The sequence below is a fragment of the Orcinus orca genome, chromosome 12, assembly GCF_937001465.1.
Source record: "Orcinus orca chromosome 12, mOrcOrc1.1, whole genome shotgun sequence".
NCBI lineage: Eukaryota > Metazoa > Chordata > Mammalia > Artiodactyla > Delphinidae > Orcinus > Orcinus orca.
This window is the reverse complement of record NC_064570.1, coordinates 7,237,426-7,263,801: the sequence shown is the minus strand read 5'-3', so window position 1 is coordinate 7,263,801 and position 26,376 is coordinate 7,237,426. Positions and strand designations below refer to the sequence as shown.

Sequence of the window (26,376 nt, the reverse complement as noted above, 5' to 3'; positions counted from 1 at the left end):
TAAGGAAAGCAAAGGTTTATTCATAAGGAAGAGACTAACGATAACTCTCTTGGTGAATCAAGGAGCTCAGAATTTGTTACTTCCAATTCAACCTGGCACTGTACCGAGGAAGTATCGTCAAAGGATGCAGCAACATGGTAGCTACTCTTGTTTTCTTCTACCTTTACTTTCTCCCCCTGCAAATTTTCGCGCTTTTTTCCCCCTCTGTTTCAACTGCTTTATTCTTTCTTCACTAGTTTTCTTAATGAAGTACCAGAATATTTGCTTTGTGCTGGAAAGAAGCAACTGAGTGCTTTAAACCCACTCCTGAGAGGGCCCACGTGGACTCCTGTAACTTCCCCTTGACCATGTCTCTGCATTCTACTCCCTTCCCCTCACACCTCCCTGCACTGTACCTCAGTCCTGTATGGGTGCTGAGTCTGGCATCAAAGCCGTCCATGGCTTCCTTTCCTGCCCCATCTCCTGTGTGAACCTTTGCTTCAGCTGACTTGGTCCTTTCATCGTCCCTCTCACAGGTGCCCAGCCGCGCTGCCCTCTGCCTAGAATCCCTCCCGCATGGTCAGTATTTACCAAGATCTCACCCTTCAAAGCCCAGCTCAGTTCCCACCTCCTCCCCAGGCCTTCCCTGGTCATCTCAACTCTTAGGATTGTTGTTTCCTCTGAATCTTCATAGAGCACGTATTGATTACGTCACTTATCAATGTCTCGCATTGGCTGTTTTTTTTTAAAATTTTTATATTTTATCCAGTTTCTGTGACTACACCATAAATTCAAAAGGGCAAGCACTGGCTTTTGTATCTACACAAAAATCTATCATATATACTGATATATATATGTATATATCTCCCCATGTACCGATCACTGTATCAATGCTCCTTAGGGCCTAGGACACTTCTAGTCACATGATCCTCAATAAATATTTATCGACGATAATGTTAGAAACTAGAGCTCAGAACAATAGCTGCAGATGTCATGTGTAAAAATAAATAACTTCCTTTGGGGGCATTTTTCTAAAGGGGTCACTAATTAACAAGAAACCGTATGGTTTCAGATACAGAGAGCAAATACAGATTCCAAACTCCAATCCCATGAAATTCCTCTTTCCTCTTAAATCCTATTTTCGCTGATAAATCCCTGAGCAAATTTCTCGTGATCAACATAATAGCATCTCAAGCAGCAGGATTTCTGCGTAGGCGCAGTGACCAAGAAAATACCTGCAAATGAAATCTTTTTCCTCCTCACAGTTTGTTGCACATTCGTCTATGCTTCCTGTCACCAGCTGCTTCCTCGTCAAACTAAACAGGGAAGCTCCCTGGGTATTTACATAGTCATCCAGGGGGTCTCCAAGACCTACAATTGGAAGATAAAAGTGGCACAACTGGTAAATGCATCAACACCATTGTTTAATTCTCATGAATTTGTAAACTATTCGCTTTCCATCAACGAAGTAAAACTGGCTGCTCCATTGGAAGCAGAATGGGCGGCTGTGAATAAAAATGTTTAATTAGGAAAACAGTTCCATGAATAGATGGCACTATGTTAAAAGATCAACTGGATTGTTAGGTTAATAGATTGGAACTATTTATCAACTTCCGTGTTACTACGTTAATGGGTATGAAACGTTAAATAAGAAAAAATTTGATCTGTTTGCTAGTAATTGCATATCATGATGGAACAGTAAGAGACAACCAAGGGCAACTTTTGATGTTGATTTGTCCATCCTTGGGTATAAATAGAAACTGGAGGCCACTATTCGATTTCCTACAGTGCAAACTTTAGTTGTGGCACTGTCGCTTAAACTGATGGGATAAGCACACTCTGAATGGCTCCGCCACAAGATACAAAAACTTTGGTGAATTGATGATGTCGAGAATAAATAAGAGCTGGACTAAATCTTGACCACCATACATGGTCATTTTTATACTGGAGTTAGTAGAGTGACACCTCACTATTTATTAAAGAGAAATCATTTTTGCCAAGATGATGACAGCTTTCTGGCATTTCTGAGGAAACAGCAGCAGAGCCTGGGACAAACAATGGCCTTGATTTTCCTCGGACATAAAATCTGAGGCAAAGAGTCTGTTTGAAGGTCGCTCTGCCCCCTTGCTACTGCAGAGGGTGGCCAGGGGTGCCTCAGCCATGTTCCCACCGCAAGGCTACAAAGAGTACTCCTGAGACACGTGGCGCCTGAGACAGCTGTGGCAGCTCTACTCCAAGCCTGGAGACTCAGCCTCTACCCTTTTGGGATGGAACACCAGCCGTTTCCATAGGGTGAGGGGCTAAAAGAGGTTAATTTCATGGAGACAGCAAAGTTTCCTAAAGTTTGCCTAAATGGGATTAGGCAACCTGGCAACTTTGACCACTTTGAGGGGAGGGGTGGAGATCAAAGCCAGGGTTAGCATGTTGAAGAGCGATCAAGAGAGGCGGTGGGAACAGCAGGGAAGACAAGTCTTTGCAGAAATCTGGCTGTGAAAGGAGCATTTCCTAGAGGCCATATGAAATCTCAGAAATTTAAAAAAAATTTTTATTGAAATATAGTTGATTTACAATGTTGTGTTACTTTCAGGTGTAGAGCAAAGTGATTCAATTATACATATATATTCTTTTTTAGATTCTCTTCCATTATAGGTTATTACAAGATATTGAGTAGAGTTCCCTGTGCTATACAGTAGGTCCTTGTTGGTTATCTATTTTATATATAGTAGTGTGTATTTGTTACTCCCAACCTCCTAATTTATCCCTCCCCCCTCTTTCCCCTTTGGTAACCAGAAGTTTGTTTTCTATGTCTTTAAGTCTATTTCTGTTTTGTAAATAAGTTCATTTGTATCATTTTTTTAGATTCCACATATAAGGTATACCATAGGATATTTGTCTCTGTCTGACTTACTTAGTGTGATCAGCTCTAGGTCCTCTCAGGAATTTTTGAAGATGAGACATTCTAGAGCATGTTTGGGTACTGATGAAAATTATCTAGTAGGAAGGGTCATAAAGGGTCACATCCTCATTCTCAGAAGGGCCATCCCTTAACACCTGAAAACACACACGCCACAAGGGTGCGATGCACTTTCCTAGATTAAGACAAAGCTGTTTGCAGAGCCCACCCTCTCCCTGCCTCTGCTCTTCCTTCCTCGACCTGAGATTCTCCAAACTGGAAGGATGGATGGTTCCATCCTTAAATAGGAAGTTGACTGATGTTGTTTAATACACCAAAAAAGCACTTGATACATGTGTCAAGAGATTATAGATAAATAGATATTTTAGACCCATACCCATGTCGTCATCCTGTATTTTTCTCTCAATTGGTGCTCTCATTTCCAGGAAGAGTTGTGCTTTGGTAAATTCTATAGATCAGGATGTGACTTTAAAAACAAACACAAGAACTCTATAAAGTATATCCTATAAAGACTGAAATTAGATCTTTTGAAGAGTTCTTAGAAAGTAGAGCAGGCCGGGGTGTAAATGATATCAAAACAAGAAAATTTCCATTTTTATCACCCTTTAATTATGTTATGTTAGTATGTTTCATAGCATATAGCTGCTGAGACCCACCTTAGGAGCTGATACACCAAAGAAATATCCCAAAAGAGAATAAATTTTATTCTTTTTACTTTGAAAAGTTTTCCCCCAATAATTTCTTTCTTTAATTCCAGGGAACATGTGACAATGTGGTGTAATACACTTTATTTATTGACCAAGAAATATTAGACAAATTTTTTTAGTAACAAAAGTATTTTTATATTCTATGCTGAATGTAGATGTATATTGCTACCAAAACAAGTATATTTTATTAATAATGTGGGTTTGTATTTTTTTAAAATCATGGTACTGTGTATATGTACAGCCGTGCTTGTGTGTTTGAAAGAAAAGGCTTTGTGGTTTGTGAAATGCAAACTGCGTTTCCGCCTGTCACTGAGAACAGCTGTAAAAGGAGATTTTTGTTCCTCTCCCTGGTCATTTCAGTGCACTGGAAAGATGAACACTTCCACGGAAAGACAGAGTAAATGCCTTCCTTTCAAAAAGAGCTTATGCAAGTCTCTTTTCCCCTAGGTTGGTGAAGACATATGTTAATCCTGCCGCAGAGAAGTCTGTTCTAACATTTGGGTGCGTCCCACTGTATCCAGAGTTCTAGGTCCCGCTTCCCATAGACTAAAATAGAGTGTGCCCAAAAAAATAAAAAATAAAATAATAATAAAATAGAGTGTGCACCCCTGCGCCACTCCCCACAAACATTTCCCGTGAAAACCTCTGTATGCAACTTTCTGCTGTTTCTTCTTTGATATTTCTTTAGATGGCGCCACTAAATTCAAATGCATCTGACTCTGATTTAAAGTACAGCTCGTAAAATTTTATCTGGCTACTTATAAATTGAATTTCAAGTACCTATACATTGTTTATATGAAGAACAACTAACATAATGTATGATTCCGCTTATAAGAAATGTCCAGTGGACATATATACACTACCAAGCGTAAGATAGATAGCTAGTGGGAGGCAGCCGCATAGCACAGGGAGATGAGCTCGGTGCTTTGTGACCACCTGGAGGGGTGAGATAGGGAGGGTGGGAGGGAGGGAGACGCAAGAGGGAGGAGATATGGGGACATATGTATATGTATAACTGATTCACTTTGTTATAAAGCAGAAACGAACACACCACTGTAAAGCAATTATACTCCAATAAAGATGTAAAAAAAAAAAAAGAAAAAGAAATGTCCAAAACAGGCAAATCAGAGGCAGAAAGTAGATTAGTGATCGCCAGGGGCTGGGCGGGGATGGAGGTTAGGGAGAGGGGAGAAGAGGGGTTGGAGGTGACAGCTAAGGGATGTGGAGTTTATTTGCGGGGGTAATAAAAATGTTCTAAAAGGTACTGTGATAGGTGCATAACTCTGAATACTGAAAACCTTTGGATTGCATGCTTTAAATGGATGAATTGTATAGTATGTGAATTATATCTCAATAAAGCTGTCAAAAAAAAAAGAACTACAAAGACATGCTTAGAATATTTTAACAAAAGTTTAAGCAAAGTTGAAAAAGTGGGAAGAAGCATCAGATTCCTTCTCAGAAAGGCCTGGCTAAAGTCCTGGTTTCTGGGAGTTTGGTCAATAGGCAAATAACATGATTTTCCTAAGGACAGATTTCCTCATCTATAAAATGGGTATAAATCTACTACAATACCTATGGTATCAGCTAAATAAGCTGGACTTAGTAAAGGACACACACATATGCATGTATGAATAAAAATGTGCCCGGCCTACCTCAGGTACTCAGTGGAGATTTGTTGAATTATTGTACGGACATCATCCTGCAGATCGATGCCTGTGATTTCTCCAGGCATAAGAAGCAAACTTATATGTATGGAAAGCCTTCCTTAAGTCATAACAAACAGAGAACAGGTCAACACAAGCACAGACTGGTCAAAGAATATGGTCAGAGATATTTCATTGTTTACATTTGAAAGTCAGAAAAATACGACACCTTAACAAAAATGGTCTACGTTAACCAAACTAAGAACCAGGCAAAGAGACTAACAACTTTTGGGGTTGTTAGCTATCTGGGCTATTTTTTTTTTCTAACTAAAATAACCATCACGTGGGCTCCATCTTTTAGACTGAAAACGTCATGCATCATTTTCTCTGCCCACTTGTCTCCAGTATTCCCATGAGGGAAACAAAACATTTCTTGAAGATTTCCTCATTCTTAGATCGTGACCTGGGAATCTCACGAGTCAAAAGCTAAATTCAACAAGTTGCACATGAAACCATCATGGATCTATTTTTAATACATTGCTAGGAAAAAATATATTGATTAAAATGGAAAAAATCTCCATGTCTTACCTGATTTCAGAAATAAAAGAAGTAGAAGGACCACCTCCATATGTACCATTTTGGAACTGACCAGCAGTGTCCGGAAAACAGTGTGTCCCAATCCCAAGATGTTATTGACTTACATGAGAGGAAATGCACCACAAACAAGATAATCACACGGAGTTAATTATTCTCTCAGAGGCCCATTGCCACTGTGCTCTGAAGTGTTCAAACATTACCTTGACAGGAGGATCTTACAAAATGTTTGAGAGCGGAGTCTGCAATAGATGCTGGGAAGCGGTGGAGGCTGCCCGCCCCCTTGGCTGCCCCACACTGCCTCCTGCTTCCCTCCTTGCCCCCAGCCCATCATCGTTCCCACTTACTCTTCTTTCCTTCCCTCTTATTTCACTCTCTTTCTTTTGGGTGAAAAAAAAATTACAACAATAGCTAACATTTGCTGAGGACTTTCCTATGCCAGACCTTCTGCATAGTTTCATCCAACCTTCCAAACAGGCAATATTATTATCATCCCCACTTCAGATGAGGTGACTCAGGCTGAGAAGGTTTAACTTTCCCAAGGTCACTTAGCTCACAAGGGATGAAGCCAATGGACAAAATCTATTTGGTCTCAGATTACAGACTTAAGCTAGAGCATCACTATTAACATCTCCACATTGTACCAGTGTAGAAATCACTACGTAAGTTACAATATTTCATTATTATCAAACTTTACGTCCAATGGACTCATATGGCTTCCATGATTATAGATGATGTTATAAAATGTCGATCTTTTCCCCCAATGAATTCACAGTGCATTATAGTCTCATCCTCATGAAATAAAGCAAGAGTGGGAAAATTAAGTTTAAAGAATGTCTTGATTTTAATTGTTGATTCTGTACTTTGCCCTGGCTTAAGGCTAGAATGACCAGGTAGTACATGCTTTAAAACTCTTACATGAGTGTTCAATAATATTCAGGAATTGGCTCTATTTTAATTGTGAAAGAAGAACTCAAAACACTCCTCTCTCCATGCTATGAAATTCCTTTCTATAAATTAACCAGCAAAACGTAGATGTGGGCACCAATCGTCTTGGATGGACCCTCCTGCAGAATTGCCTGGGGTTGAAGTACTGTGTGCAGAATTCACAAGAACAGAATGTGCTGGAGAACAAGATGGTAGCACCATCATGAGGGGCTGGGAGGACCTGGCACATTTCCTGTTTTTCCACCATGTCCCAGCTTTCTCCCCTCCCTCTCACCTAGTGGCCCAGTTTATTCAATGGGACACAAGGTGGAAGCAAGTTGAGAAATCAGTCTTGGGAAGACTTTTTGTCTTAACGTATCTGAAATGTCTCTTAGGGGAATTATGTTGGTGTGTTTCAGAAAATACTTTGGGGGAGAAAACAGGTAATACATGATGTTGCCACTACACATTTACTTCCACTTAAAATACTTCAGTACCGCCTCATGGATAAGGCACCTCAGGAACAATGCTATCAGAAATGCTACGTCTGCATAAACGTCCTTTTCCTGTTTTGTTTTGTTTTTTTTGATATGGATGGTAGTGGTATGCATTTTGCCCCCTTTCCTCTTGGAAGCTTCTAGAATATATTTGGTTCTACAAATGTTATTTTGTTTATTTTATTTTTGGCTGCATTGGGTCTTTGTCGCTGCGTGCAGGCTTTCTCTAGCTGCAGCCAGGCGGGGCTACTCTTCCTTGTGGTGCGTGGGCTTCTCATTGCAGTGGCTTCTCTTGTTGCGGAGTACGGGCTCTAGGAACGCGGGCTTCAGTAGTTGCAGCATGCGGGCTCAGGAGTTGTGGCTCGCGGCTCTAGAGCGCAGGTTCACTAGCTGTGGCGCATGGGCTTAGCTGTTCCACGGCATGTGGGATCTTCCCAGACCAGGGGAAGATCGAATCCGTGTCCCCTGCATTGGCAGGCGGATTCTTAACCACTGCGCCACCAGGGAAGCCCCTACGAATGTTATTTTGTGAATGAGGTTGCCCTCCAATGGCCTTCTGACTACGTATTCTTCACCACCTGCTCAATACATCAGCATCACGAGAACACAGGTAAACACAAAGCAGCGTTTGGCTATTGTGCCCCCTATTCTGCCGTGCATAAAGAGAAGAGGAAAGAGGAATGTGTTGCTTAGGTGTAGACAGTGTGGGTGGATACAGACTCCCATTACGGCACTGCCCTACAGGGTTCAGCTTCATAGGTGCAGGGTAGGCACAAAGTGACGGACTATTCTAGGTCGTACGTAGGAATATCCCACACTGGCACTCTGGGGGGGGGGGCGGTTTGGGCAGTGGTTTTGCCCAAGGCTGTAAAGACAATTAATTCAATATAAGTCATTTTCTATTTGAAAGAATGGCAGAAGCTGAGGAAAGAGATAAAGAAAAAGATCATCTCGGTATAGTGTTAGCAGGTTGAATAAATTCTGAGATGTGTATTCTCCTTGAGTTCAATCCATTAAATATTTATTGACCAAATAGTAGGTGTTAGATTCTTCTAGGATTAGAGAAAAGGTACAGCTCACAATCTCTACCTTCCGCCAGCCTCCTCCTAAAGGAACTGCAGGAAACTTTTGCACCTGAGATGCGTGGAGTCTGCTGCTGCACTTGGAGTGGGCGTTTGTGGGGGCGGGGGTGGGGATAAGGACACCAAAATAAGCGAGAGGCTCTTCCCAGCATGGGGCCTGCAACCAAGATCCACTCAGGACTCAGGTTCCCACAGGAAGGGAAGAATTAGCTACTTCCTCCTCTCCTGGCATTGAAGTAGTGAATTCCTTGCAAGCACCTTTAACACAAGGTAAGGCCAAGCTCACCAGGGGAGTGGGGTAGTAGCCCCTTTGGTCTCACTTGCACCCACCCTGCAGGTGAGGTGGAAACTGTGGCCATGTGACATCTTCCCAGGTGAGATTGCGTGGACCTCGCGTTGCTGGCCTGATGTCGGCACCTGTCACCTTTCCCCCACTGACTTTCCACCTTCCTGCAGCCCTAGCTCTTCTCAGCCCAGGCTCTGCCATCTGGGAACTGACATTCTAAGGCAGCTCGTTTCTTTTTTAAAAATTTTTTAAAAATTTATTTTATTGAAATATAGTTAATTTACAATGTTGTTAATTTCTACTCTACAGCAAGTCATTTCTTTATCATGAACGTCTCTGAATCTTCCCCGCAAAGACCATGTCATTTCAAAAAAAAAACAGCACAAAATTAATTCATCTATTAAGGGCTCAAAGTAAGCCTTCATCATTGCAAAGGTTCATAGCAAGTTTATCTCTGCCCTCAATGCCAATTTTCAGATTGCTTTCACTGTGTGAGTTTATTAGGGCATATCATCTAGGAACCGTGTTCTCATTCATCTGAAGGTGGTGTACCTTTCTTCTTTCCTCTCAGAAATTTGCCCAGGGAGAGTCCAAAGTTACAGAATTTCTAGATCGTGGGGCCTAAGCCAACCTCTGACTGATTTCTGGGAGCTCACGAGTAGTGTGAGTGGGACGGGAGAGGCCCTCTCCCCCGCCTCCACGCCCCCCTCCCCAGCCCGGGCAGTTCTTCAGGCCTGATTGACGCCACCGGCTTACCAGCCGCTCCTACACGTCGACCTGAAATCCAGAGGCTGGAGGAGCCCAGGCCTGCCCGTGCCTCCCGGGTGCTCGGGGAGACCCACCATCTCTGCACGCAGGTAAGACACCGGCCAACAGAGGCCGCCGCATCACACCCGGACCCCAAGAAACGACCCCTTCCTCATCGCCTGTTTATCCGCTGCCAGACCCGCCTCCGGCGGCGGAGGCGGCCGAAGGTCCCCGAGGGAAGCATGGGGTTGGCGGGGTGAGGGACGGGCAGAGTTTCAAGGAAGGTGCGCACTAGCCTGGGCACCATCCTTCAGTAGACGCCTCTTCCGTGCCTTCAGTGCGTCTAGCGCTGCGCTGAGCGCCGAGCGGACGAGAGGAGACTCTCCCCGCCCTCCGCGAGTTTCCCACGTGACCGGGGCGGGGCGGTGCGCGTCCGCCAGTCGGCCTGTGAGGCAGCGCGGCCGGGCCGTCCCGGAGCGGAGGGACACGCCCTCGGCTGGAGGAGTGACGACACGCTTCCCGGGGAAGTGACATCGACCCTAGATGACAGGCAGGAGGGGTGAGAAGCAGGAGAAGTGTGTTCTGAGCAGAAAGAATGAATGTGCGAAATCGCAGAGGCGAGGGTTCCATCCAGGCGATTGAAAGTCGTTCAGGCTGAAATCGGAAATGATGGAGAAGAGACCGAATCCCATCGACACTGCGGCGAGAACGGCAGGGACCCTTGAAGGGTTTTAAAATGGAAGAGTGGCCTCATCCTTCTGCCTGAAGTGTGGTGAGGGGATCATAAGAAGCCTGGAGGAAGGAGGTGAGAGATGAGAGGTGTCTGAAAGGAGGCAATGGGGACAGAAAACAGGACTGGATTAGGGAGATGGTTAGAAAGGAGAGTTGACAGGATTTTGTGACTGAATCTGGTGAGTGAAATCAAGGCTGGGGCCGGCATTTATGTCTTGGGTATATGATAGAGAGCGGTATCTTCATTGAGGAGGAAAGAGTAAGATGAGTTTGCTTAGAGACATGTTAAGTTTGGGAACTTGTGAAAGTCCCCAGTTGCCCAGAAGGCAATTGGATATGTGGGTCTAGAGCAGGTGTTGGCAAACTGTAGCCCATCAGGCAGCCTCCTGGTTTTGTAAATAAAGTTATATTGGCACACAGCCTGGCCTGTTCATTTACTGCTGGCTACGGCTGCATGTGCATGAAAATGAGTAGTTGAGTAGATGTGACTGAGGTTGTATGTTGGCCAGCAAGCCCATAAAATATTTACTACCTGGCTTTTTGCAGGAAATGCTTGCCGATTCCTGGTCTAGGGCCCAGGGAAGAGGTTTGGGCTGGAGATGTAGAATCAGGTACATAACACTGAAACAAGGGACGTGGATGAGGTCACCCTGAGAGAAGAAAAGAAGACCTGAGATGGAACAAGGGAAGTCTTTTTTTCTTCTTCTTTTCTCTCAGTGTTGTGTTAGTTTCTGGTGTACAGCAAAGTGATTCAATTATATATATAATATATATAATATATATATATTCTTCATATTCTTTTCCATTATAATTTATTACAAGACTTTTTTTTAAGGTTTTTAAAAATTTATTTTATTTTTTTGGCCTTGCCGCACAGCATGTGAGATCTTAGCTCCCCGACCAGGGATTGAACTCACGCCCCCTGCATTGGAAGCACAGTCTTAACCACTGGACCGCCAGGGAAGTCCCACAAAATATTGAATATAGTTCCCTGTGCTATACAGTATGACCTTGTTGTTTATCTGTTTTATATATAGTAGTGTTTATCTGTTAGTCCCAAACTCCTAATTTATTCCTCTCCCCTTTTCCCCTTTGGTAACCATAAGTTTGTTTTCTGTGTGTGAGTCTGTTTCTATTTTGTAAATAAGTTCATTTGTATCATATTTTAGATTCCACATGCAAGTGGTATCATATGATATTTGTCTTTCTTATTCTGACTTACTTCACTTAGTATGATAAATCTCTAGGCCCATCCATGTTGCTGCAGATGGCATTATTTCATCCTTTTTTATGCCCCAGTAATATTCCCATATATATATAAAATATTTTATATATATATATATATATATATATATATATATATATACACACACACACATATATTGCATCTTCTTTATCCATTCCTTAGTCAATGGACGTTTAGGTTGCTTCCACATCTTGGTTATTGTAAATACTGCTGCGGTGAACACTGGGATGCATGTATCTTTTCGAAGTATAGTTTTCTCTGGATATATGCCCAAGACTGGGATTGGTGGATCTATCTTTAGTTTTTTAAGGAAACTCCATACTGTTCTCCATAGTGGCTTTACCAATTTACATTCTCACCAACAGTGTACGAGGGTTCCCTTTTCTCCACACCCTCTCCAGGATTTATTGTTTGTAGACTTTTTGATGATGGCCATTCTGACCGGTGTGAGGTGACACCTCATTGTAGTTTTTTTTTAACATCTTTATTGGAGTATAATTGCTTTACAAGGGTGTTTTAGTTCCTGCTTTATAACAAAGTGAATCAGCTATACATATACATATATCCCCATATCTCCTCCCTCTTGCGTCTCCCTCCCACCCCTCTGGGTCATCACAAAGCACCAAGCTGATCTCCCTGTGCTATGCGGCCGCTTCCTACTAGCTATCTATTTTACATTTGGTAGTGGATATACGTCCATGCCACTCTCTCACTTCCTCCCAGCTTACCCTTCCCCTTCCCCGTGTCCTCAAGTCCATTCTCCACATCTGTGTCTTTATTCCTGTCCTGCCCCTAGGTTCTTCAATTTTTTTTATTTTTAGATTCCATATATATGTATTAGCATAGGGTATTTGTTTTTCTCTTTCTGACTTACTTCACTCTGTATGACAGACTCTAGGTCCATCCACCTCACTACAAGTAACTCAATGTGTTTTTCTAAGAATTTGTCCATTTCTTCCAGGTTGTCCGTTTTATTGGCATATAGTTGCTTGTAGTAATCTCTCATGATTCTGTGTATTTCTTCAGTGTCAGTTGTTACTTCTCCTTTTTCATTTCTAATTCTATTGATTTGAGTCTTCTTCTTTTGTTTCTTGATATGTCTGGCTAATGGTTTATCAATTTTGTTTATCTTCTCAAAGAACCAGCTTTCAGTTTTGCTGATCTTTGCTATTGTTTCCTTCATTTCTTTTTCATTTATTTCTCATCTGATCTTTATGATTTCTTTCCTTCTGCTAACTTTGGGGGTTTTTTGTTCTTCTTTCTCTAATTGCTTTAGGTGTAAGGTTAGGTTGTTTATTTGAGATGTTTCTTGTTTCTTGAGGTAGGATTGTATTGCTATAAACTTCCCTGTTAGAACTGCTTTTGCTGCATCCCATAGGTTTTGGGTCATTGTGTTTTCATTGTCATTTGTTTCTAGGTATTTTTTGATTTCCTCTTTGATTTCTTCAGTGATCTCTTGGTTATTTAGTAGTGTATTGTTTAGCCTCCATGTGTTTGTATTTTTTACAGATTTTTTCCTGTAATTGATATCTAGTCTCATAGCATTGTGGTCGGAAAAGATACTTGACACGATTTCAATTTTCTTAAATTCACCAAGGCTTGATTTGTGACCCAAGATACAATCTCTCCTGGAGAATGTTCCATGAACACTTGAGAAGAAAGTGTATTCTGTTGTTTTTGCATGGAATGTCCTATAAACATCAATTAAGTCCATCTTGTTTAATGTATCATTTAAAGCTTGTGTTTCCTTATTTATTTTCATTTTGGATGATCTGTCCGTTGGTGAAAGTGGGATGTTAAAGTTCCCTACTATTATTCTGTTACTGTCGATTCCCTTTTATGGATGTTAGCATTCGCCTTATGTATTGAGGTGCTCCTGTGTTGGGTGTATAAATATTTACAATTGTTATATCTTCTCCTTGGATTGATCCCTTGATCATTATGTAGCGTCCTTCTCTGTCTCTTGTAACAGTCTTTATTTTAAAGTCTATTTTGTCTGATATGAGAATTGCTACTCCAGCTTTCTTTTGATTTCCATTTGCATGGAATATCTTTTTCCATCCCCTCACTTTCTGTCTGTATGTGTCCCTAGGTCTGAAGTGGGTCTCTTGTAGACAGCATATATACGGGTCGTGTTTTTGTATCCATTCAGCCAGTCTGTGTCTTTAGGTTGGAGCATTTAATCCATTTACACTTAAGATAGTTATCAATATGTATGTTCCTATTACCATTTTCGTAATTGTTTTGGGTTTGTTATTGTAGGTCTTTTCCTTCTCTTGTGTTTCCTGCCTAGAGAAGTTCCTTTAGCATTTGTTGTAAAGCTGGTTTGGTGGTGCTGAATTCTCTTAGCTTTTGCTTGTCTATAAAGGTTTTCATTTCTCCGTCGAATTTGAATCAGATCCTTGCTGGGTAGAGTAATCTTGGTTGTAGGTTTTTCCCTTTCATCACTTTAAATATGCCCTGTTATTCTCTTCTGGCTTGCAGAGTTTCTGCTGAAAGATCAGCTGTTAACATTATGGGGATTCCTTTGTATGTTATTTGTTGTTTTTCCCTTGCTGCTTTTAATATTTTTTCTTTGTACTTAATTTTTGATAGTTTGATTAATATGTGTCTTGTCATGTTTCTCCTTGGATTTATCCTGTATGGGACTCTCTGTGCTTCCTGGACTTGATTATTTCCTTTCCCATATTAGGGACATTTTCAACTATAATCTCTTCCAGTATTTTCTCAGTCCCTTTCTTTTTCTTTTTTTCTTCTGGGACCCCTATAATTCAAATGTTGGTGAGTTTAATGTTGTCCCAGAGGTCTCTGAGACTGTCCTCAATTGTTTTCATTCTTTTTTCTTTCTACTGCTCTGCAGTAGTTATTTCTACTATTTTATCTTCCAGGCCACTTATCCATTCTTCTGCCTCAGTTATTCTGCTATTGATTCCTTGTAGAGAATTTTAAATTTCATTTATATTGCTGTTCATCATTGTTTGTTTGCTCTTTAGTTCTTCTAGGTCCTTGTTAAACGTTTCTTGTATTTTCTCCATTCTATTTCCAAGATTTTGGATCATCTTTACTATCATTACTCTGAATTCTTTTTCAGGTAGGCTGCCTATTTCCTCTGCATTTGTTTGGTCTGGTGGGTTTTTACCTTGCTCCTTCATCTGCTGTGTGTTTCTCTGTCATCTTATTTTGCTTATCTTACTGTGTTTGAGGTCTCCTTTTTGCAGGCTGCAGGTTCGTAGTTCCCGTTGTTTTTGGTGTCTGCCCCCAGTGGCTAAGGTTGGTTCAGTGGGTTGTGTAGGCTTCCTGGTGGAGGGGACTGGTGCCTGTGTTCTGGTGGATGAGGCTGGATCTTGTCTTTCTGGTGGGCTGGACCATGTCCAGTGGTGGATTTTGGGGTGTCTGTGACCTTATTATGATTTTAGGCAGCCCCTGTGCTAATGGGTGGGGTTGTGTTCCTGTCTTGCTAGTTGTTTGGCATAGGGTGTCCAGCACTGTAGCTTGCTGGTCGTTGAGTGGAGCTGGGTCTTAGTGTTGAGATGGAGATCTCTGGGAGAGCTTTCGCCATTTGATATTATGTGGAGCCGGGAGGTCTCTGGTGGACCGATGTCCTAACTTGGCTCTCCCATTTCAGAGGCACAGGCCTGACACCTGGCTGGAGCACCAAGACCCTGTCAGCCCCATGGCTTTCGGGAAGTCTAAGGTTTTCTGCCAGCGTTCAGCAGGTGTTCTGTAGGAGTTGTTCCACATGTAGATGTATTTCTGATGTATTTGTGGAGAGGAAGGTGATCTCCACGTCTTACTCCTCTGCCATCTTGAAGGTCTCGCCCTCTCATTGTAGTTTTGATTTGCATTCCCCTAATAATTATCTATGTTGAGCATCTTTTCATGTGCCTATTGGCCATCTGTGTGTCTTATTTGGAGAAATGTCTATTTAGGTCTTCTGCCCATTTTTGATTGGGTTGGTTGTTTTTTTGTTATTGAGTTTTATAAGCTGCTTGTATATTTTGGAAATTAAGCCCTTGTCAGTCGCATCGTTTGCAAATATTTTCTCCCAGTCTGTAGGTTGTCTTTTCATTTTGCTTATGGTTTCCTTTGCTATGCAAAAGCTTTTACATTTAATTAGGTTTAGGTTTAATTAGGTCCCCTTTGTTTATTTTGAGTTTATTTCTTTTGCCTTGGAAGACTGACCTAAGAAAACATTGCTACGACTTATGTCAGAGAAAGTTTTGCCAATTTTCTCTTCTAGGAGTTTTATGGTGTCATGTCTTCTATTTAAGTCTTTAAGCCATTTTGAGTCTGTTTTTGCATAGCATGTGAGGGAGTGTTCAAGGGAAGTCTTTTGAGGTGACGAACAGTTAGCTGGAGGGGACTGCCAGTAGGGGTTCAAAGAAGCCAAGGAAAGTGAGACTTTTTTTGAAGGTGGGAGTGGTCAGCAGTGCCCAAATGCTTCTGAGAATTCAAGTGAGATGTACCTGTGTGTCCCAGCAGGTGAGAACAAATGAGGTCACAACACCTTGCTCAGCCAAATCTCAATGGCCCAGGCTCCTCACAAAGTCTTCTCTGCCCACCACTCCCACCAAATACATATGAAACCCAGGAAAAGAGCATATTTTATTCAACAAATTCCTGACCCACCTCTGTAATACTTTTGCCCCAGCATATCTGGCTGTGTGTTCTTTGATTGAATCTCCACATAACAATGATTTTGTAACGTCATGGTCTATGCGAGAAGAGAAAAATAATTCATTCTTTCTCTACCATTTTCTTATTGGTAGATTTAAAAACTTTCGGCTTCATATCTTATTATTGATAATGAAAGACAGCTTGTAAGGATTGTTGTCAAACTTAGGGAAACTTCCGTCAAACTACTATTATGTATGAGCTGTAGGATTTGGAATACTTCCCAAGACTCTCTTCTAGCTTGGTACATTTCACATCCACATATCGCATCATATTATCCTGATTCAGTCCACGGTCCTGCCCATTCCTGTCAGGTCAGTCAGCACGGTGGATATTAGGAATGTTCTGGAAGCCATTTTGCACTGGGACGGCCAGCAGTAACTCACACGGGAATGAATCCATGCCCCATAAATGCATCCCACCGAACCCAAACTCAATTCACCTTTAGCTGAATCCCCAAAATGCCCACGCCCACTCCAGTGCCATTTAACCTAAAGAGATGGAGGGAAGGTCAGTGTGGAAAGAAACAGAGGTTTTAGCCAATTTTGTCTAAAATATTTTATTTTGCAAATTTTACAAAAGCATACGACCACATGAATACATTGCTAGTGTACCCGAAAGTGGCGTCTGGCTGCTGGCCGCTCCAGAGCCAGTAAGGAGGCCAGGTTGGTGGAAAGGAAAGTCTGCTTTGTTTTGGATGCTTGCAACCAGGGGGAAGGGCAGGTGCCTGTCCAAAGGCCAACTCTGCCGCCCTCACCCCAGCCCCCCACCGACAATTGGTGGGCAAGAGCTTTTATAGGCAGAAGGAGGGGGCCACCTGCAGAAACAGCACAGTCAGCTCTGACGGTCATCTTGAAATGAATCATCAGGCGGTCTGATCAGCGTCATCTTGATTGTTTTAAGTACAGTTAATCTTCAGTTCCAGGGTCGGTTTGTTCCCATTGCCTTGAGGCCAGTTTTCGGAACTGTGGCAGCTTATGTCACAGCTACAGTCTGGTCATCATGTAGTTGACGTCTTCCACCTGGTGGGTTTCAGTATCTACAAGACAGCTCACAGGATGTGGCTCAGAATATTATCTGTAGCCCTTGAGGAGGAACTGAGGTCCTTGACTCTGCTTAATGACTAAACTATTATTATTTGGTCTCCTTTGACTGTTTTCCTTTGTTTCTGCATTTTCTCATTCCTCTGATTAAACTTATTCTTTGGCTAAAGTTTTCCCACAGACAAAAGGCAGGCAGAGCACATGGGGGGCATAGACCATAGGGTCCTGCTCCGTTTCACTAAGACCCTTCCAGAGCCTCAGAAGGGCTGTTGAAGTGTCTCTTGCTGTGGAATGAATCACCGCAGAACACGGTGACTTAAAATAAGAATAATCATTTCATCATTTCACAAGATGCTGGAGGTTGACTGGGCTCAGCCAGGCGGCTCTCTCACTCGGGGTCCCTGGGAGGTCGAGTTCAGATGGTGACTGGGTCTGGGATCATCTCAAAGGGTTCCTCACTCACGCGTCTCAGGGTGGATACTGCCTGTCGCTGGGACCTCAGGTCACATGTGGGCTAGAGCACCTGTGGCCTTTCCATGGATCCTGGGCTTTCTGGAAGTGTAGCAGCTGGGTTCCTATCTCCTTTATGACCAAGCCTGGAAAGTCACAAGCATCACCCCCACCATAATCACAGGCTTGCTCAGACTTCCAGGGAGGACACATAGACCCCACCTTTCAGTGGGAGGAGTGTGACCTCACACTGTGGGAAGATCATGTGTGATGGGCGGTCCTGTTGCTGCCATCGTGGAAAACACCGTCTGCCACGGGGCCCGTGGAAGGGTGGAGCCCTGCCACTTAAGCTTTAGTCACTTCTCTGTATCTCGATCTATTCACATGTGTTCCCTAATTCAGCCTTTTCTATAGCTTCTCAACAGTGCTTCCCTAAAAACCTCTTCCTTCTCCTACCTGAACACAGATCAAATCCTTGGAGTTTGCCCAAGCAGCTTCAAGCACGTCAGCTTCTGCTGAAGGTCAAGCCAGAAATTCGTCTTCCTCCACCACCTCTGCTAGTGGTGTCAGAACACTCCGGCATCACTGTGTCTTTGCTAGGTAAAGGGACTTGTTTACTCTGGGTGGCCCCCTCACCCAATAAGCTCCAGTCTGTCCTTGTACTCAGAAAGGGCAGCTTTTGTTAAGTGGGAGGATATCCTCCCCATTATGTTCAATCGGGGCTCTAACAACACAAAGTTGCTTGGGGGTCCAAGCGGCTGCAGTCCTGCATTGTCATGGTCGCGCAATCCTTCTCCCACAAAGCATACAGAAGTGTGCTTTTTTGCACAGTGGCGTCAGGGTCGGAATGGATTTCTCGAATTAGCCCCATCTTCTGTCTCAAACCAGTAGTCCGTCCCACCTGACGTCATGGTGTTGGGTAGACCTCTGTGTGTGAGGACCTTTTTCCCTTAACTGTACGTTTTGTCTCAGGAAGTCTGGGGGGTTTCCCACAAGTCGTTCACCCCTTTATATCCCCGTGCTTCGACAGGCATTAGAGTGTCAGCATCCTCTGTACCCAGGTCAGTGAGGGGAGGTGGAGGGTTCTCCCAACTTCGTAGCAGTGTTCAACCCAGACAGAGCATCTGTTGGGGGACACCTGAACTCTGTTCATCAGCCTGTCTGAGCTCCCTTTCTACTCAACCAAAACGTCACTGTACAAAGATAAAGACTGAAAATGTTCCTTGACCGTAGCAGCAAGGGGGTCAGCAGCATGGAGGGAGAAGAGAGGCCACAGCTGCAAAGCACCCGCTGATAGATGGCAGGGGCGGCGGGGAAGGGGGCCCGGGAGGCAAGCGCCAGAGGGAGGAGAGCCCTGATCCAGCAGCGGGAAGCTTGCTGTCCCCCAGGCAGGAAGCCGAGGGAGTTTCCTTCAGGGTCTGTTTCCTCCCCAGAGCAGAAGGTGTGTTCATCTTCAGAGCATGGCCGGGGGCGGGTTGGGATACTGGAGACGGAGGAAGTAGGGCAGTCTAGAACGAGCGCCCGGGGAGATTCACAGAGGGATGGAACGGAACACCAGGGGCTGGCTGCCCAGAGGTGCGGTCTGGACCCTGGAGCCTGGCGGCCCCTCCAGCCTCTCAGGAGGATGAGCTGGGACCTGGTTTGATCAAGTTCTCGTGGACGCCCTATCCCAGTGCACAGGCCAATTATTTGGCTTCCAGCACCTTCACCCCTGCTGGAAACATCGCCTGTCTCTGATGGTTGGAGGGACACTGGCCCCACCTGGCTATGTATTGAATGCCTGGGCTGCTCTGGCTAAATCCGAGTGGAGAGAGTGGCGGGAGCTCAGAGGAGAGAGCGACAGTGAACTTGGCTTTGTATGCTTGGCAGGAGTCGCAGTGCTGAGTGACAGTGATTCCGTTTGCTAATGACTGTGTTTTAAGAATATCATATTTGGCTTTGTCACCAAGAATTCAGTTCACCTGCCTGGCGCTTGGAGACATCTGAGTTTGCAACCCCTGACTGGACCAAAAGAAGCAGGTGAGGAGGGGCTTCCCTGGTGGCTCAGTGGTTAAGAATCCGCCTGCCAATGCAGGGGACACAGGTTCGAGCCCTGGTCCGGGAAGATCCCACATGCCGCAGAGCAACTAAGCCCATGGGCCACAACTACTGAGCCTGCACTCTAGAGCCCGCGAGCCACAACTACTGAAGCCCACGCGCCTAGAGCCCATGCTCCGCAACAAGAGAAGCCACCGCAATAAGAAACCTACGCACCTCAACAAAGAGTAGCCCCCACTCACCACAACTAGAGAAAGCCCGCGTGCAGCAACAAAGACCCAGTGCAGCCAAAAATAAATAAATAAAATAAATAAATGAAAAAAAAAAAAAGAAGCAAAGTGAGGAGCTTTGGGGGAGGAGAGATAAAAGTGGAAAATTAGGGGCTTCCCTGGTGGCGCAGTGGTTAAGAATCCACCTACCAATGCAGAGGACACGGGTTCAAGCCCTGGTCTGGGAAGATCCCACATGCCACGGAGCAGCTAAGCTTGTGCACCACAACTGCTGAGCCTGCGCTCTAGAGCCCGCGAGCCACAACTACTGAGCCCGTGTGCCACAACTAGTGAAGCCCGTGAGCCGCAACTACTGAAGCCCGCACACCTAGAGCCCGTGCTCCGCAACAAGAGAAGACACCGCAAGGAAGAGTAGCCCCTGCTCGCCACAACTAGAGAAAGCCCTCACGCAGCAACGAAGACCCAATGCAGCCAAAAATAAATTTATTAAAAAAAAGTGGAAAATCAGATTGGGGCCAGATGACTGGGGGCTGCGGGGAGAGGGTTGATTGCTTATTAAATATGCAATGAATTTTGTGGATTTTAACGTAAAGAGCATGACAGCAAGGGGGTCAGCAGCATGGAGAGAGAAGAGAGGCCGCTGAAGGCAGAGTGTACCACACACTCAGGGAGCTCCAGGCTCCTTGAGAAAGAAAAGGCTGCCATTTGTGGAGAAGAGGAGGTTTTCCTTTTCTAGGGTCATTTGACTTCCATGGCAGCAGAAAGTAATCCCCTGGATTTTACAAAACCCTCTTCTGAATCATTCCCACCTGGTTTCCTGAGTCCCCTGAGAGTGGCCAAAGGGAAAAAGATATCTGCTAAGTTGAGATTCCAGTTCAGTGAGTTGGATGGATAGAGTTCTAAAAGGCTACATAGGCAAGGGTTAGCCAAGCTATACCTCACTGCAAGCCTCCTGCCGGGTTCTCTACCTCAGTTCCTTTCAGAATCCTCCCCCGTCGCCCAAGGAGTGATGGATTATTATGAACATTGTTCAGTCTTATTTGACCTACTTTACAAAACCAAGTTCCACCATCTGAATAACTATGGAAGCTAAAGGGTTACTGCATTTAGTTCCTCAAGATGCCTTTCCACGTACCCAGGCCAAAATGAGCAGGAATCCCATGGAAAGTCCTGGGGGACCCTTCTTTGGAAATTACTGCTTGTCAGACACTGCAGGAGAGACACTCTGCCTGAAACAAAGAGCTGCCGACTGCCACACCTTCGTCGGAAGGAATCACAGGGTTCAGACGTGGGCGGGAGATTCACTAAGAACCTGCTGATAAGCAAATGAGTGGAAAAGTGAAATAAGGTAAAGACATTATTAGCTCAGGGGCAGTTTTTTACTTCCAACTACCATATTTTGCAGGCTTGTCCACTCTGTGCCGGGCACAAGCAGCATGATGAGTGAAGTACAGTAAAAGTCCGTATCATGCTATATAACCAGCAGCTTTGTCTCCATTATCATTACCATCTTATATATCAGGAAATTGGAACTCGCCTGCCCAAAGTTATGCCAATGGAAAGGATCCCAAGTATCTGGGTCCCAAGTGACAGCTTTCAACTACTGCCTTGCAGATTTCTTCTGGGGAGAAGGAATAGCGACAACAACAAAAATATCAGCTACACTTGATTGGAAAATGGCTGCGTACGAGGCCCTGTCCTTAGGACTTTACGTACTCCTCCTCATGACCCTAAGGGGGAGCTACTGTTATCATCATTCACATTTTACTGATGTGAGCAAGGAGGAGAGGTTCCATAACTGGCCAAGCGTCACACAATTATGAGGCCGGATGGGGCAGGGATTGACGGGGCATCCAATGCCAGGGTCAGGCCCTTCAGCTTCCTGTCATTGCCATAGTCATCAACTGCAGCACTCAGAATGAGCATTTATTGAGCACCTACTGCAATTGCAGAACTGTTATCACCCTGGAAGCCCCAACAAGGAGGCAAGGGCAAGCACTGGTAGAAAGAGCAAAATTCAAACCAGAGTCCAGAGCCTGAAGTGTGCTGCCTGGACGGGCACGAGCGGGATGCTCATCCTTGGACCGCTGTCCGGGGGCTCTCTGCCTGGGTTTGCACATTTCAGTGTCTTGCATCGAGCTTGCCGCTGAATTGTGCAGAGTTCTTCTCGCTTTGTGTTTTTAGGATGAACGTCACCGATCAGAGGTTAAACACCAGGACATTGTATTGCCCATTGTATTTCCATTGTATGTCCCCAAACCTGCAGAGGGTGTGTTGGTGCTCAAGATGAAATTGAATGAAACCTCCCCTTTTTGGTCGCTCTCTTTATTGATTGTTCATTCATAAATGCCTTTAAGGGCATCAGCTTTCGATGCAGTCAACAACAGGCAAAGAATCAGGACCTCCACCGCTTTCTTCTCCTAAGAAAACTTTTCACAAAGAAGCCTGATTCTGCAGAGGCTTGCTCCTTTGTAGAGATGGGCAAACTGTAGGGGATAAAGTAGATTATGTTACATGCTTAATGTGGAAAGTGGGCTTCATGCAAGAGCTTGGAGTTTCCAGCAACGCTGAAACTGCCTCCCCTTGGGCGATCCCAGCGCCTCAAAGCAATAGCTCTGACGCAGTTAAGACTTCACTAACCCGCAGAAGCGCAAACAACCTTTATTTTCAGCCATGCCTTTGAAGTGCTAGGCTTGGCGGAGAACTTAGGAGCCAGTTAAATAGAAGCGGATACCGATAGCGGCCGGCAGGGGGCAGCAGACCCCAGCCTTTTCTGCCGCGGAGGTTGAGCGCCCGCGCCCCCAGGAGGGAATCCCCAGGTCACCAAACCTGTCGCAGGTTTTTAATCCTCAGTGACTCCACCAGCAGATGGGTTCATTCTCTTCCGAGGCTGCAGGCTCGGGCTGCAAGGGAGAGAAGAATTCCAAGGCAGGGGCGGGAGCTGGTGAGGGCACGTGGCCAATTCCCGTGGATGATTTCTGCCTCGGATAGGAAAACTGGAGATGCTGGCCAAGGCGGCAGCTGCCTGCATTCCGGCAAAGTCACCGGGCGGCGGCGGCGGCCTCGCGGCCAGGGCCCGGGCGGCGGGAGCCAGGACCCGTCCGGGGGAAGCATGCGCAGGCGGGGAGCAAAGGTAGGGAACCTCTCCGCCTCGATGCTGGGCTGCGGTTTTCTGGCGCGTGGCCCGCCCGGTCCTGGAGTTTGGGGGTGGCGCGGTTGACAATCTGTGTGGAAGAGGAGGGGTGGAATTTTCACTTTCCACGAGTGGTGATGCATAACCCTGGTGCTCCAGACACTGAACCTGGAATTTCGAAACTGGCCGGGGTAGGAGATGTTTCGGAGGAGGGCAGGCCCCTGCGTTTCCCTGTTTTAACATCTTTTTGCTGAGGGCATGTGAAGAGACTGGGACAGGCTAGGTTAAGAAGAGATGGTCGAAGAGCGTCTAATACCTGTATTTCTGAGCAGAGAAATTCGGAGCCCCTTTAACATGCCCAGTGTGGCTTTGTCATCTTCCTTCTACAGATTTACCTTGTTTTATGCCGTAGCTGTGTTCCTAGAAAGCCATGCAAAACAATTTATTTTTGTTATTGACTCATTTAAAAGACAAGAAGTAGCTTATTGTAGGGTATATTGATTCTAGGTAAAAAGGGGATTTATATGTTCTTAACTAGGAGTATTCATGTGCTCTGTGTATGCTTCATGTTATGTAGAACTACAGGTGAGATGACCTTTTCAGAAGGTGATTTTCAGAGATGATTTTCAGAATTGTGGGTTGCTTCATAGTCATGGGTGGGTGGGGGGGAATGACTTCCTATTTTTCTCTTCAGTTCTCTCTTTCCTTATTTGCAGAATAAGGAATAAAGCAGAAACCTTTTTGTTTAGATCAGTTTGACATTTATCCTCCACTCTTCTGAAGTTTAGGCTTCGATAAATTAATATGAGTACAGTAAAATTAGTACTCTAAAACTAGCTAACGTGCTTAATAATCAAAAAAATTCCAGTTTCTAAAAATTCTATTCCATTTAGTAGTTTGACCCATATGACATATATGTGTATGTGTGTGTAAGTAGATAGCTACCTTTGTGAGAAAAAGGTGTATTATACATTGTACTGAGTTTATATTTTTACTGCCCGTCACTAAGACCTCCTTTAACTTAAAATAGTGGATCATATCGATCTGTGAAATAAGCAACAAGGACAAAAACAGTGTATGCTGTTGTGCTTACGCAAACAAAAAACTGAAAGTAACAATTTATGCTGCTGGACCAGCATTAAGTTGTTGTCAGCGATTGCCATAGTCAAAGTGCTGGTAAGTGGAGAAGACCAGAACTGAATTCCCTGGAGGTCGGACCTTGGAAATTGCTCTTTTGAATTGATTACTGGTAGTTCGTCTTTCCTACAAAAGTAGAAAACAAGTATACAAAACCGGATTTAGGAAAGTGGATACTTAATCAGTCACAGCACCCTACTCCTAAAGGTGATCAACAAATGATTTCAGTGACTCTTGTGCTGGGCTGGTCATCACTCACTCCCTCTTCTAGATGACGGTCCTCCACATTTCTGCAGCCACCACCCATGTTCCCAGACCCAGCATCGCCTGGTGCTGTAGGACTTCCCGTGTCCCCCAGCAGCATCCCAAGAAAATGTGACACTTTAGAAAGGACCCTACTGTACCCTCTAGGTGTGGTCCAGAGAACTAAGACAGAGCCCTGTGGGTCCATTAGTATGCATTCCTTGATCGGGATGCCTTATTCCTATTAATTCTGCAAACAGTCATTTGTTAAAAGACCCTTCATTTTAAACTAGCAGCTCATCTATCCTGCGTGTAAACTGCCCTGAAGCTGGCTCTCCCCTCCTCACCTGTGTAACTGACCATACAGTTCATCTAAGAAATGGAACTATATGGAAAAAGGCAGATTGAACAAATACTGAAGCAATTTACCAACTTTCCCACAACTTGGAATTAACAACTGAACATTTCATCATTTTAACATTATTCTTAAAAAAAAAAAAAAAAAAAGATGAAATCCTCTCTATTCTCCCCAGCCCATAACCCAAGCCCGCACAGCACTATCATAACTTAGTAAGTACCCCTCCCGTCGAATTTGGCATTCTAAAATTCTTTTGACTTAATTTAGCTTTTTAAATCAACCTGCGCGTAGTTCAGAGAGTCAAAAAGTTCTGTGAAGTGCCTGCGCTTCCCTCCCCAGAGGCCGCCACTCTGAACTCCTTAAACTGATTCTATGGTTCGCGGGCCTCTCACTGCTGTGGCCTCTCCCGTCGCGGAACACAGGCTCCGGACGCGCAGGCTCAGTGGCCATGGCTCGCGGGCCCAGCCGCTCCGCGGCATGTGGGATCTTCCCGGACCGGGGCACGAACCCGTGTCCCCTGCATCGGCAGGCGGACTCTCAACCACTGCGCCACCAGGGAAGCCCGATTCTATTTTTATTTACCTTCAAATCTCTAAACAACATTCTGGTCCTGGTACTTCTTGATTTTATTCAGTTTTAATCGTTATCTATTGCCTTCCCACTCTGGAATGTTAGGATTTAATTCTCTTTAGTGCACCTGTCAACATCACATCACATCTCACACACACACACACACACACACACGCACACATCCTTTTCCTTTAGTTATGTAAATATTCAATGCTCATATTTTTAATGACTGTGAAATGCTATTTATAACTGAGTCATGTAGCATACTTTTACATTTCCCCCTAGAATTAATAATTGCCAATTTTGAAAGCATTTTATCTACTTCCACAAACTCCACTCCAAATTCTCTACCAGTTTTGCAGATCTTTTATGTATGTCCAAATCCATTAGGCAGTCTAGCAATTTTCTTAGCGATCTCTCCTCTGGAACCTTCTACCCTGCTCCAACCTGGGCTGGGTGGATGGGCAACAGGCCTGCTGCACAGTTGTCGTGTGATCTCCATCTACTGTCATCCAGCAGGTCCCTCTGCCTCTTTGATATTTGATCCCCTGTTTCTTGAGTCCCACATCTTCCTCTTTTTAAAAAATGTATTACTTCCTCATTTTGCTGGAGCAAATCTTCTGGTATCATCCTTAGAAAAGATACATGGAACTTTTTTAAAATTGAGGTTAAATTCACATAACAAAATTAATCATCTTAAAGTGAACAGTTCGTAATCATTTAGTACCTTCCTAATGTTGTATAACCACGCCCTCTATCTAGTTGCAAGACATTTTCGTCGCTCCCAAATTAAATACCATACCTATTTAGCAGTTACTTCCCATTTTCCCCTCCTCCAGCCTGGGGCAACCACTCAGCACAAAGTTTGCCAGGTTCAACCATGTAGTAGCCTATATCAATACTTCATTCCTTTTTATGACTGAATAATATTCCATTGTGTGTATAGGCCACAATGTTTATTCATTTATCCACTGATGAACACTTGGGTTGCTTCCATATTTTGACTGTTGTTAACAGTGCTGCTATGAACATTTGTGAACAAGTATTTGAGTACCTGTTGTCAATTCTTTAGGGAACATATCTAAGAGTGGAATTGCTGAGGCATGTGGTAATTCTTTTTTTTTTTTAAATTAATTTATTTATTTTT

At 44.2% G+C, this 26,376-nt stretch overlaps 1 protein-coding gene across 1 annotated transcript in view; it reads right to left on the bottom strand.

The window, feature by feature from the left end:
- The window catches only part of PLG (plasminogen), a 45,422-nt gene extending 39,468 nt beyond the window's left edge, over positions 1–5,954 (bottom strand). Inside the window, exons 1-2 of the mRNA XM_004278875.3 lie at positions 5,832–5,954; positions 1,215–1,350 (exon numbers count right to left, since the gene is read on the bottom strand). Of these exons, the coding sequence (XP_004278923.1) occupies positions 1,215–1,350; positions 5,832–5,880 (185 nt within the window). The 5' untranslated portion in view covers positions 5,881–5,954. The remainder of the gene's footprint in view (positions 1–1,214; positions 1,351–5,831) is intronic.
- Between the last annotated feature and the right edge of the window lie 20,422 nt (positions 5,955–26,376).